At 35.5% G+C, this 14,551-nt stretch overlaps 1 protein-coding gene across 2 annotated transcripts in view; it reads right to left on the reverse strand.

Annotated features, from left to right (window-relative positions):
- The window catches only part of TOGARAM1 (TOG array regulator of axonemal microtubules 1), an 85,160-nt gene that overhangs the window by 67,636 nt on the left and 2,973 nt on the right, over window positions 1-14,551 (reverse strand). For both annotated transcript variants that reach the window (XM_043490258.1, XM_043490257.1), the window contains exons 2-3: window positions 3,584-3,740; window positions 89-223 (exon numbers count right to left, since the gene is read on the reverse strand). In XM_043490258.1, coding sequence (XP_043346193.1) covers window positions 89-223; window positions 3,584-3,740 — 292 coding nt within the window. The remainder of the gene's footprint in view (window positions 1-88; window positions 224-3,583; window positions 3,741-14,551) is intronic.

Genomic DNA, 14,551 nt, shown 5'->3' on the forward strand with positions numbered 1-14,551 from the left:
TATAATTATACAAAATAACATATTAGATTTGGAAACCCCACAAAATATTTGTAAATCATTTATATTCAAATAAAGTTGGAATTTAAACCTTTATCTTGATGACTGTTGGTTGTTCCCAGGTACTGTAAGTCAGAATCCACACTGCCAGTTTTACCACATATCTGTGAAAATCCAAGTTGTCCACATTTCCCAGAGAGATTTGTCTGATGAGTCCCACTAGTGCCTTTGGAAGGAGAAGAAAAACATAAAATCAAAAGTTTACTTCATGAACACAACTAATTTCACAAATGTTGGTGTCCTTTGTGTGGGAATAAATTTAAGAGTATATGTACATTAAGCCAGGCAGGCAAGAAAGATTTGCCTGCAATCAGATTTGCTGTTGGCAGATCTGATTAGTGACAGGGGTTAAAGGACAGAAGACAGACTGGTCAGGTATAGAGAAAAGAAAAATATGTTGAAAAATATATACAAAGGCAGTTTCTTCCTATATGTTCCCCTCTCTCACCATGGAAGGTTTCTCTGGACCTCAATTACCTTCTTCCCAGGATTTGTAGTAAATTCACACTCTACTCAAAAAGGTCTACTGCGGGACTCTTTTTCTTTCTTTCCTAACATGTAACACACATTCACGTACTTTCCAAGCTTACCCAGGCATATTTTCCAGATCCCTTCCCTCCCACCTGTGACTCCTTAAGGTTATTCCTGGGCAGGGGAATAAGTCTGAAGGAAAAAAGGTGATATTGACCTCTCTGATGTTTAGTTAATTCTCTATATAAAATTCCTTATATGTAGTTCTAAAATTCTGATTTTTATAATTCTGTGATTTCAAGCCCCTTTTTCCAGCATGAACTGGATGTCTGCTAAGTTAATTCTTCACTCTATACTCTGGTTATGTGAGAGTTGGACTATAAAGAAAGTTGAGCACCGAAGAATTGATGCTTTTAAACTGTTGTGTTGGAGAAGACTCTTGAGAGTCCCTTGGACTGCCAGAAGATCCAACCAGTCAATCCTAAAGGAAATCAGTCCTGACTATTCATTGGCAGGACTGATGCTGAAGCTGAAACTTTGGCTATCTGATCTGAAGAACTGACTCATTGGAAAAGACCCTGATGCTGGGAAAGATTGAAGGCAGGAGGAGAAGGGGATGGCAGAGGATGAGATGGTTGGATGGCATCACCGATTCAATGGACATGAGTTTGAGCAAGCTCTGGGAGTTGGTGATGGACAGTGAAGCCTGGCGTGATGCAGTGAATGTGGTCACAAAGAGTTGGACACGACTGAGCGACTGAACTGAATTAAATACTCTGGTTATACTTTCTCCCTAAATTTTGCCTCACTACCAACCACAAACCCTCCCACAAACCCTTCTCTTCTCTAAAATTCAGCTCAAGTTCAACCTCTTTCTTGGAGTTATCATAAACCACTTCAATACCTATGATTTCTTCCTTTCTTGAATTGCTATAGTACGTATAATTTATATCATTCAACCTAACATTAAGTTACATGCTGTCTTATTCTCTATTTAAAATCTGTACAGTTAGGTAAGAAATTCTAGATGATACAAAAAAACACAGGCTTTATAAAAATCCCAAGCAATGCTTCAAACATAACTGGATATATTCTTGCATTTCTTTTTCTCTATCAAATAAACACTCAACTACACAATCATTGTAAGACCTCGTTTTTATATGAAAATATTATGGAATTTTATTGCATAAAGATCTACAAATTCTCCTAGGGTAACAATGTTTTCTAAATATTGTGTCATAGCCAATAAATTTCAATAACTGGTATCACTTGGATCTTAAGTAAAAGACAAACTCAATCTTGATCTCATACTCCACTTTCCACTCCTAAATGATTTCCTTTTGTCAACACATTACCATTTTTCTAATTACCTGGGTGCTAAGTCTAGAAATCTTTCTCCCCTTTTTCCTATTTTGTGTCATCATCATATTTTTCTGATTATTCATTTCTATTTAATCTGTAAACAACCCTGTCACCCTAGTTGCTTTGTTCTTTAATGAAACAAGTCTCCATTAGCTCCCTATAGCTTACAAGTACTAGCTCAAATTTTTGAATCTAGCACACAAGGGTTCCCCATATTCCAATTTCTCTTTGACCACCTAAAATGAATCCTACCTTTAGACTGCTGTCAGAAATCTCAAGCCCATTCCTAATGTGAGCCTTTGCTCTCCTCATACCTCCCCTTAACATCTGGAATCATACATATATCCCAAAAAGATGCAGCTCAAGTATTATCTCCTCTTTAATGATTTTTCTAACTGATAAAGGCCCATGACAGTGACAATGTCCTCAGAATAATATTTACTTTCTATAACACTTATTTTACGCAACTAAACATCTTCCCAGTTGCTCTGGCCAAAAAAACCTTAGAACTCTTTCAACCTCCCTCTCACACTCCTACACAACACATCAGCAAATCCTAGTAACTGTACCTTTGACTTATACTCAGAATCCAATCACTTTTCACTATAATCACTGCTGCATTGGTTAAAACTTCCATTGACTCCAGCCTGGATCATAACAGACTCCATGTTTTTTTTCCTTGCCTGAATTAATCTATTTCAAATGTAACATCCCCCAAGTCTGGAAAGCAAGCCAATTGATGTTACTTCTTTCCTCAAAATATTCTTCAATATTTTGAAGCCCATTCAACAGCTTATTAGGCCTTAAATAGGAACCCATATTATTCTCTTCAATTTAATTTTCTACTTCTCTTCCCCTTACTCGTTTCATTCCAGATTTACTAGCTTCTTCGATCTATCTCAAATATGTCCTGTACTCTGCACTAACTGTTCCCTCTTTTTGGAATCATTTGCTGTTCTCTCATGGTACCTATGTGGTTTGCTCCAAATATTATTCCCTTCTCAATATGGCCTTCTTTCATCACACTATTTAAAATAGGCCCTCCTCTATGTTCCTCTTCTTTGCTTATTTTTTTTCAAAGCATTTATCACCATCTAATTTATTCTGCTTTGCATTTATTTAATGTTTGCTTTGTCCCAACTAGAATGTAAGATCTATTAGGCAAAAAGTTTTCCCTATTTTGTTGACTGCTATATCCCCAGATTCCATAGTGGTTCATTGGTAAAAAAATCTGCCTGCCAAGCAGGAGACACAAGTTCAATCCCTGGGTTGGGAAGATCCCTTGGAGAAGGAAATGGCAAACTATTCCAGTATTCTTGCCTAGGAAATCCTATGGACAGAGAAGCCTGGCGGGCTACAGTTCATGGACAACAGCAAATATACCCAGTACTTAGAAAAGTATCTGCACATACTTAGAAACATATCTGTACACAGGATATACTCAGCAAACATGGGTTGTTGATGAAGCAAATACTCCTTACATTAATACCCAAAGGGTTTCAATGAGAAACCCTCCCAGGATCTCATGAGACGATTGGGTCGAACTGTCCATTCTTATCAGGTCTTTAACAAATATTACTGAATTTGAACTGTCTTCCAGATTATAAGTTCTAAGAGGTTCTGAATGACCTATGAAGATTAGAGAAATCTTTAACTTAGTTCAACATGTTCATTACCTGAAACTTTCACTTACCAGCGGCACACATAGGAAGAGAATCTGGGTTAAATTCCCGACTATTCTGAAATAAGGATCTTGACACTCTTTTTCTGCTAAAACATAAATCATCGTTGACTGGCATTCCTTGAGACGGCTTTAATTTTGGAGATGGAATGAAATCATATGCTGTAAACTATAAAAACGGAATAACAAATTAGCAAATGTAGTTAAGTCTTCTTGGTAATGAATATGATGGAATAATTTAGACCTAATTATGAAATTCAGATTAAAAGAAAAAATTAATAAATGTATCAAATATACAATGATACAAATAAACATCCACATATAGTACACTATTTTTTCATGCTATGATATAAATGCTAATTTTTTTTCCTTTCTTAAACCTTACCCCAAACGTTTTCTGTACCTTACCTTCCTAGAGTACACAACTGGTAGCTAGGAAGGAAAGAATGCAAATGACAAAAAGAGTGAAATGATCACTTGAATAAAGGAAAGAACATTTCTGATTCAGCAGCATGGCCTGTCACACTATGCCATCTTTGAGCAGTGGACAATAAATGCTAGTTGAAGGCCACTGAACCAGCAAGCATCCCACTTTACTCTTCTTACTGAGGCAAATTTACTATCCATAATCTGCAGCCCAAATGTAAATGTAATCTATATCATGGTTCCCTTAGGAGATTTTTATGAGAGGTCTTTTAGTTAAAACCAAAATCATAATACTTTATATATGCTTAGTACTTTATAATTTCCAACTCCTTTTCCACATACCCAGTTTGATCTGTAAGGTACAAGAGTGCCAGAATAAAATTCTGAAACTCAACCTAATCATAGTTAAAGAACTACGTAAAAGCATGATTCAAGTGTTAAGACTCCTTCACCAATAATGGCCTCGACTGTTCTGGATCATTTCACACTGATCATGGCTATAGAACATTTTAAAAACTGAGTGAACAGACAAGAAATTTTATTTACTGTCCTTATATTTATTTGGAGCTTAAAGACACAATCAAATCTACACATGCAGTGAACTGTAAGTCTTCTCAGGTATCCTTAGCAAACTTTGTAAAGTGTCAAATAGCAATGAAATACAATAAAATTACAGATACATCTATTTGAAAACTTCTAAGCTACTTGACTACTACAAGATTAAGATTATCAAATAGATAACAAGTAACTTGTTATTCCTCATCAAATTTTGTGAGAAAACTGTTAACTCGTTCAAAAATTAACCCCCCAAATACTAGTGAGAAGTAATGAATGCTTTAGCTGAAAAAGGCCTGACTTTACTTTCTCAAAATCCAATATTATAATTTCTGAGACTGATTATAGGCTTCCCTGAGAGCACAGTGGTAAAGAATGCACCTGCAGTGTAGGAGACATGGGTTCAATCTCTAGTTTGGGAAGATCCTCTGAAGAAGGAAATGGTAACCCACTCCAGTATCCCAGCTTGGGAAATCCCATGGACAGAGAAGCCTGGTGGGCTATAGTCCGCCAGGGCTGCAAAGAGTCAGACATGACTTAGTGACTAAACAACAATGATGACTGATTTTATAGTAGTCAGAATGAAAAGAAGGGAGCCTCCCAACCCCCAGGGATCGAACTCAGGTCTCCTGCATTGCAGGCGGGTTCTTTACCAGCTGAGTCACTAGGGAAGCCCATGAAAAGGACACAATGGAATAAAAATGAAACCAATTACAGTCAACTTTTGATTAGATACATTAAGAGAAAATATACTAACCCAGTTAATATCATGAATAATACAGAAATAATTCTCCAGTACAGAATGCATTTATATTAGATTTACTCTGTAATTAATCTCTTTTTAAAAAACTTTTTTATATTGGAGTATAGTCAATTAACAAGGTTATGATAGTTTCAGATAGACAGTAAAGGGATGCAGCCATACAAATAATATATCCATTCTCCGCTTAACTCCCCTCCCATCCGGTAATTAATTTCTACTTAGAGAACAGAACATTAGAATGTATGACAGTGAATACAACAACTAGTGATAGTGGTAATGAGTGTGGACATAAAGTGGGTAGCGGTAGCAGTGAAGAATATATCTGCTAGTGTGGCATTTTCCAGAGTTTTGGAGAAGTCAGTCAGGAATTACACTCTGCTGTAGAAAAATCTGCAAATATTTGAAAGCAGACTGTATTATTATTAACATGAGAGGTCCTTTATGCTCTTTCTCAAAAGTAGGTAAATTATTTTCATCAGGATAAGCTTTGATGGGACTAAACAATAAACAAGGGAAAAGGAATGAGTTAGCATAAATGGGAAAAGTACACAGAGTTTGCAAAAGTTCTGAGCTAAATTTACAAAATATGAAGCCGTCTGTTTAAGGGATCTTATGACGCTTAGAAGGACAGAACTGAGTTTTCAGTGTTTGAAGTTAATGTCTTAAAATATAATTCATTTAATTCCTTGTAGGAAATGAAAGTGTTATAAAAGGCGAGTTTCACATTTAATATTAACAATGATTTGAAATTCACATAGTCTAATCTACTATTTTAATCTCGCTATTTAGTAACTCTTAACCCTTGGACTTGACTCCTAATATATTTTTCATAAAAATATTTCTTTGACCTAACACATCTTAGTTCAGCTTTTGGCAAGGAGTGTTAAGGACATCACAAAAATAGTTTCAATTCTACCTTGGTATAGATAGTAGCAAATTATTAGGATAACACCTTTTAATAGCTAACTCTCTCAGAAATCACCTACACTCCTGCCTTTATTGAGCTCATACTAAATTTATCTTAATCTCCAGCCTCCAGTTTTTGGACCTTCATTTTCTACTGGTTCTTTCTGGTTTTACCTGGACTTCAACCTTGCCTCTTAATGATAGCCATTAAAAAAAGTTTATTCCAATTACCTTCCAATCACCTCCAAAATCACCTTCTGAAACATATTTGTATGCTTTTTCAAATCATTTTCTATGTAAACTTTAAGAAAGCACAGCTGTGATACCATATATAACAAGTTTTATCTCCTACTTTTGCACATTCAAGGGAAAACACAGACTGTACGTTTAATTAATGACCTTGGTTACTAGGTTAAAGAACAAGGAAAAAAATGTTCATAAACTTAAAAGTTTTTAATATATGGCATGTACTTGTACAGAAAAATTCTACTTAAGATGGTTCTTTGGACAAATCAGACTCATTAGAAGGCAGCTATTTTTTTTGCCCATATTTTATCACCATGTAAAAATAATAGTATAATTATTTGTGTAAAGTTGAACTTATCATCTCAGGAAACACCTAATTAACTTAAATTTCCTCTATTGGTTTCACTGGTTGGATACCTTAACATTACTCCTTTTCAAAATATAAAATTGAGAAATCACATGTTCAATTAAAGTTCATAATAGATAATATCTTTATTAACAGGGATCAACTTTATAATGCCATAAATCTTATAATGCTTAATATATTATTTATAATTTCCAGACTCTTAAGATTTTAGACTAATATAAAATTGAATGAAAAAATTAAACTATCAAATATAGTTGACAGGTTCGTATAGTCAAAATGGTTTTTCCAGTGGTCATGTATGGATGTGAGAGTTGGACCATAAAGGAATCTGAGTGCCGAAGAATTGATGCTTTTGAACTGTGGTGTTGGAGAAGACTCTTGAGAGTCCCTTGGACTGCAAGGAGATCAACCCAGTCAATCCTAAAGGGAATCAGTCCTGAATATTCATTGGAAGGACTGATACTGAAGCTGAAACTCCAATACTCTGGTTACCTGATGTGAAGAACTGACTCATTGGAAAAGACCCTGCTGCTGGGAAAGACGGAAGGCAGGAGAAGAAGGGGATGACAGAGAATGAGATGGTTGGATGGCATCACTGACTCGATGGACATGAGTCTGAACAAGCTCCAGGAGTTGGGGACGCCTGGCGTGCTGCAGTCCAGGGGGTCGCAAAGAGTCAGACACAACTGAGCAACTGAACTGAACTGATGGTTGATTTACAATATTGTGTTAATTTCTGCTGTACGGCAAAGTGACTTGGTTATATGTATGTATTCTTTTTCATATTCTTTTCCATTATGGTTTATCACAGGATATTAAATACAGTTCTCTGTGTTAAATATGCTTTTAATTTACCCTTGTCTGTTATACATTGTAGGATAACCATCAACAAACAGGTTAAAGGATATACAAAAGCCTCTGGATGATGACAAATAGATGTTTTTTTCTGTCACTTAAACCATTATAAAAAGGACATATATAGTCACGAAAAGAATGAAAAGACAGCTCTTGGTTATATGAATTTTGATTTTTTGTCTGTGAGGAAACAAAAGTTGGTATCTTTGGGTGAGGTTATATTTAATATATATAACTGACACTGCCTTACGTTAAAAAGTTACAGGGAAATAAAAGGAGGTACCCAAGGAAATGCGTATGTTTTCTCCATTTATTATGATAATTGCTATGGTTTTTTTAGATCATAAAATCAATATAATGTATATGTTATCTTATTTAATATTCTTTTTAAGGTTTAGTTTTCAAAACTTATTTTAAAATTATTTTTAAATTTTTAAATAGACCTGAGAATAGATATGCTTTTGGATTGCTCTTAATTTTGACAAGTACTAAAATAAGCTTTTCAGGAATTCCCTGGTAGCCCAGTGGTTGGGACTCAGTGCTTTCACTGCCCTGGCCCAAGGTTCAATCCCTGGTCAGGGAACTAAGATCTTGCAAGCCGTGTGGTGCAATCAATAACAACAACATAAATAAATAAACAGAAAAACTTTTTCAAATACTTGACATCTTGATAAAATTTTAAGAAGAAAAATAATGATTACTTATTGGAAACAATCTAACATCTGCACTGACATTAGATTAGGGAGGTTCAAGAGGGAGGGAATATATATGTACCTATCTCTGATTCATGCTGAGGTTTGACAGAAAACAACAAACTTCTGTAAAGCCATTTTCCTTCAATTAAAAAAATCAATAAAAAACAAACAAAAACAAACTACTTGCTGGAAACAATGTACTATCCAAGGAAATTTCAATTTTTAGGATTAAGTTCACACCAAACACATTACTGCAACTTGCTGATTTGGGATTTTCTATTACCTTTAAATTTGTCACATTAAGTATTCTAAATCTTTCCCACATTCTTCAAATGTCTGATTCTCTATTTTCCATTCTCAGCTTGGCTCTTCATTTACAAGATTATGGAAGCCTAATATTTGAGCCTTGCCCTTAAAATGTGACTCACCAATCAGCAGCATGAGCAACAACTAGAAGCTTAGCAGACGTGTAGTCTCAGAATCCCTCTCCAGACAGACTGAACCAGAATCTGTACTTTAACCAGATCCTAAGGGAATATTTATTGATGTTAAAATTTGATAAGCATTATTCCAGAGCTCATTGTCTTCAATGTCCAGAGCTCCATTCTTTTGGTTAAAAAAAAACCTGCTGACTCAAAGTTTTTCTGAATCCTAAGTTATCTTCCTTTTATTTTTTCCTGCAGTTCCAGAAGAAAAGACTTCTGCCTCTGTTCCAAAGCTAACCTCTCTATATAACCATGTTCTTTTTTTTTTTATAACCATGTTCCTGATTCATTCAGTATATAATGACATTAATTCCTTGCCTTTCCCTCTCAATTTGATTCTCAACTATGATTAGAGAGATCAAATCATATATTCCTTGGAAATCTAAGATCTACCACAGTACAGAGTAGGCATGGTGAAGTCACCAGTGGCTCTTTGCTACTTTTAAATGACGTGGTTCCTATTTAAAAATAAAACATAGTGATAACTCATCCTGCTACATCCTACTACATCTTGCTTGGTCTTGTCTTTTACCCTCAAACCCTGAGATCCTATTTTCTCACTTAGATATTTGTGGATACTGATTGTAGACGCAGCACTGTTAGTACTGTTATATAAACAAACAACAACTGTCATTATCAACACAGTGCTTACCATCACTTAAGAGAAAGAAGACATGGTTCACATGGGCTAAATACCAAAAGAAGAAAAAAATGCTAGGCAGTGCTTTTAAGAGTAATCTATAAGCTTGAACTTGGCTTCACACTTAGTGGATGGCCAAAAAGATGCTTAATAAATGTTTACTGCTTGTATTAATAAGTATTTTCTTATCAGTTCATCTCTTAAACTTATAAATTTAGTCTCTAAAACCACTTTTTTCCATGTCTCACTGACTTTTCAGTAACCATGTTTTCTACCTTTAAAAAGCTATAGAACCTAATAACTACATACAAGTGAAGCAAGTATGCTCCTTACTTTTCAGTCTAGGTAACCATGACTCTTAACTCATTGTAGAGAAATCTGTTAAGAAAAATAAAGCTAACATGGTGGCCAGGTAGTGATGGCTGATTATTGGACCCCACTAACCCATTAAAATAGTCCTAAAAGGACAGAAAGAGATTCAAAGCTAGAATACCACAAGAATCTGTATATTAGTGTATACAAATTGAAATGACACTTGAAGACGAGGCAACAAAATGTTCACTGAATGCTTTTCTCAGTAGTGAGACTGCTGAAAATCCTAAGTTTCGTCTTTCTGCCTTTCTATATTTTCCAAATTTTCTATAACAAGCACATACAACTTTTAATAATCAGATGAATTATAAGGAGGAAAGTAAGAAAGATAAAATTATGAGAAAAGTATCTTCTAAAATTATTTTACAAGTAGCAAGCTGATATATAAGAATAAATCATGCCTTTTCAGATTTCATTCTCCTCAAAAATCTCTCCTGCCTTTAACAGCAATGATGTGCTTCCTGAAACTCTCTTTTTACTTCACTTCTAAAACCTCTGTTCTTCCTTGATTCTCTTCCAACTCTTAGGCACTCTTTCTCTTTACCTTGTTTGGTTCTGTCTCCTACTGCTTTTCCCTAAATGGGGCTGTATGCAGAGACTGAGTCTTAAGCACTATGCTCTTGTTCTGAGAACTCGTCAAATCTCACAGTTTCAACAAACTACTTCTCAGTATGTGACTTCCAAGTTCTACATCCTAGTTCTTTCTTTGTCTCTTGAATAGTGGTCTTCAACAAATTCAACTAAGTGTTCTTCCACTATCTAAAACTCATTTTCCCCCCAAATTAACTTCCCTTGTTGGGTCTTTCTTATTTGTGGATTTATTATGCATTTTTGTCACTTCATTCAGACGAGATCGGCACGTTCAGGGTGGTATGGCGGTAGACTGTCACTTCATTCAAATCTGAGTTATCCCTCTTTCTCTTTATCTTCCTTTCCTCCAACACTTTGGCCACTAAATCCTTTGAAATACCTCTTACCTGACATCCTGCTAATTCTAATGAAACTCAACAATGCACACGTAAAGTAGTCCAATAAATGTACTAACTGATCTTCCAAGTCTCCAGTCTCCACCTTCTCAAAAAAGAAAGAAAGAAAAACCCACACAACTTAGACATTGCTGCTGTTGTGATTAGCTTTCCTAAAATACTGCTTTAAAAAAAGAAGAGAAGGAAAAAAACCAAAACCAAACAACCCCTGTAGTCTCAAATCACTGTCAAAATAATAGACTAAACTCTTTAATCTAGCATTCAAGGGTCTCCAGCCTAGAAAGGGCCTTCCTCTTTAACCTTTCCTTTTTCTTACCACTGTAATACAAAATAATCCCTCTAAGCAAACTAATCTATTTATCTTCAAAATGAGCTGTAGGAGTATGGAACTGAAACATTCATGAGTTTTTATAGAAGCATCTTATGTCACTAACTTGCTCTATGTGGACAAGACAGAAATAACATTTTAACAATAGACTGCAAATGTTACAATTGAGCCTGGGCGAGTCAGGACAAATTAGAACAGGGGTCACGCCATTCTGGAAAAAGCAAAACTATGCAGACAGTAAAAGACCAGTGTTTGCGAGGAGTTAGGGAGGGAGGGATGAATAGAAGGAGCACAGAGAACTTTTAGGACAGTGAAATTATTTTGTGTGATACTACAATGATGGATATGGGTCATGGATATATTTGTCCGAACCCACAGAATGTACAAATACCAAAAATAAACACTAATGTCAATGGAGGTTCATCATTTGTTAACAAATGCACCACTTGGGGAGAGATGGTGTTAGTGAAGGAAGTTACATGGGTGGGTGTAGAAAGGGGCTTTAAGGAAACCCTCTGTACTTTCAATCTTGTTGTGAACCTAAACCTGCTAAAATATAGTATTGCCCTATTTTTTAAAAAATATACATGTACTTTTAAAAACTTCATACATAAAAATATTTAAGTATTTAATCCCTGTCATCCATTATGATAATTTCCAATGTATCAATAATTCTTCCACAGACCATTTCTGAGCAAGAAAGTACAGTCAATCCTCCAAATCGATGGGTTCTGCACCCACAGATTCAACCGTGGATTGAAAATATTAAAATAAAAAAAAATTCTAGAAAGTTCCCAAATGCAAAACTTCAATTTTCCATTCTTTGGTAATACACAGCATTTACACTGTATTTATGTAGCTATTTACATAGCATTTACATTGTATGAAATATTATAAGAAATCTTGAAATGACTTAAGGTATACAGGAGGAGGTTATAGGCATCTATAAACATGCCATTTTATATAAGGGACTGTAACATCTACAGATTTTGGTATGCTCCAGGGCCCAGACACCAATCTCCCTAAGATACTGAGGGACAAACTTCTTACAAAAGCAATATATGTCTACACTAGAATTTCAGAAATGTACTATTTTCAGATTCTTGGCACTTTGGCCAGCACCAGAATCGTAATACACTAGCATTTCTCTTTTTTTAGGTTGTGCTGCACGGCTTGTGGGATCTCAGTTCCTTGACCAGGGATTGAACCTGAGCCAGGGCAGTGGAAGTGCCGAGTTCTAACCACTGGACTGCCACAGAACTTCCTATATTAACATTTTAGATTTGACAAATAACAAGCAGTGTTAAAATCAATGCTTACAGAAAATCATTCATTCCCAGATGGTTTAAAATACACGAGAAAAACCATACCACTAAATTATGTAAATAGGAAAATTACTTTAAAAATAACTTTAGAATTAAAAAGAATGAGCGGGAACACTGTTCACCTCCATCCATACTGCAAAAGGCACGAACTCATTTACACAAATGATCTCCATACTTGGCTCTTGCCTACATTTCTAGTTTCATCTTCTGCTACTTTCCACCAAACAGGTTCAGCTATGCAGAAATACACCATTTCTTACTAATTTGGTAAATCCTTTTATAATTTAGTATCTCTGAACATTTTCTTCAGTCTGAAATTCTCAGGACACATCCACATTTAGCAAATTACTATTCATCTTTTATCATGTCATTTAAATCACCTACAAACAAATTAAGAAAAGTCTGACCATATGAGTGTAGGATAATTCTAAGCATAGAAACAAACAAGTGCAAAGAAATACTGAGCTTTAGTAGGTAGTCAGCTGTTGTGTTACTGGTGTAGTAATTATGTTTTGTGTATGAATACAAATAAATGTAACTGATATTAAGAGACCAGAAGCTGCAACTCCAATACTTTGGCCACCTGATGAGAAGAACTGATTCATTGGAAAAGACCTTGATGCTGGGAAAGACTGAAGGCGGAAGGAGAAGGGGACGACAGAGATGAAATGGTTGGGTGGCATCACCGACTCAATGGACATGAGTTTGAATAAACTCCGGGAGTTGGTGATGGACAGGGAGGCCTGGCATGCTGCAGTGCATGGGGTCCCAAAGAATGGGACACGACTGAGCGACTGAACTGAACTGAACTGAAATTAGGGACCAGGGTTAAATTGTGAGAGAAGGGAGATACAAACATGGACTAAAGGAATATGAGAAAGAATCCTGTAGTGCTGGATTTGCATTGGAGGTATCAATATGAATTTGTTAAAAAAAAAATAAAGATATTCCTAGGTTCTATCCACTGAAAGAGTCAATCCACAACAATAAACAATACCACTGAGCACATCTATACCCTGACTTTGGTTTTAAAATTCCACTTTCTAATTCAAAAAGCATTTCTTGGGCTCTTGGAAAAAACATTGGCTCCAGGTCTGGAGCAAGAAAAGTGCAAAGTAACCCTGGGCATCATACTATGTTTAAGTTAAGGAAGTGTTCAAAGACTTAAGAGTCATGTTACAGGACACAGGAGCCAGTCACCTGTCAAATCAAATTTGAGACAATTTTAGCATCAAAAGGAATACTCATGCATTTAATTATTACACATAGAATAAAAAAGAATGCCAGGTAACAAATACAGAAGGAATGTTAGAATTTTCAAAAAGGTTACCCATTTTTGTAGTTCCCAATGTAATAAATGATACAGGTAAGGGTCATTAGTGGATGTTAAGAACAGGGGTGGAAGGTTGTTGAGGTATTCCTAGTGTCACAGAAGTATCTTACAGATCATATGCTAATTATAAAGAGGAAAATAAACCTCTGCAATGGAGTGGTATGGTTATTACACCTTAACCAACTGAGGCAATGTGAAGTTCACAAGATTGTATTTTTGCTAAAACTGTTTATCTTGAATGTAACATAAAGAAACATTACGACAGATTAAGATTCTTCAAAAATAAGTCAATGTCATGAAAAAACACACAGATGGGCATGTACTTCTATGTAAAATACATATTAACCATGTGAATCTTGATTGACTGGATCCTGGAAGACAAAATAGTATAAAACACATTTTGGGGACAATTGGAGAAATTATTTAATAGAGGCTATTACTACTGGTATTCCGGGGTGTGATACTGGTATGATGGTTATAAATGAGAATGTCATTCTTACGAGTTATATACGGAAACATTTAGGATGAAATGTCAAGATACCTGCACTTATTTTCAAATGGTTCAGCAAATACGAAGAACATATGGCAACATGACAACTGGTAAATACAGATGAAGTATATGAATATTCACTGTGTGTGCATGTGCGCGCGCATGCGCGCTCAGTCGTCTCCAATTCATTGCAACCCCATGGAGACCC

Source organism: Cervus canadensis, chromosome 17 (genome assembly GCF_019320065.1).
Source record: "Cervus canadensis isolate Bull #8, Minnesota chromosome 17, ASM1932006v1, whole genome shotgun sequence".
Lineage (NCBI taxonomy): Eukaryota > Metazoa > Chordata > Mammalia > Artiodactyla > Cervidae > Cervus > Cervus canadensis.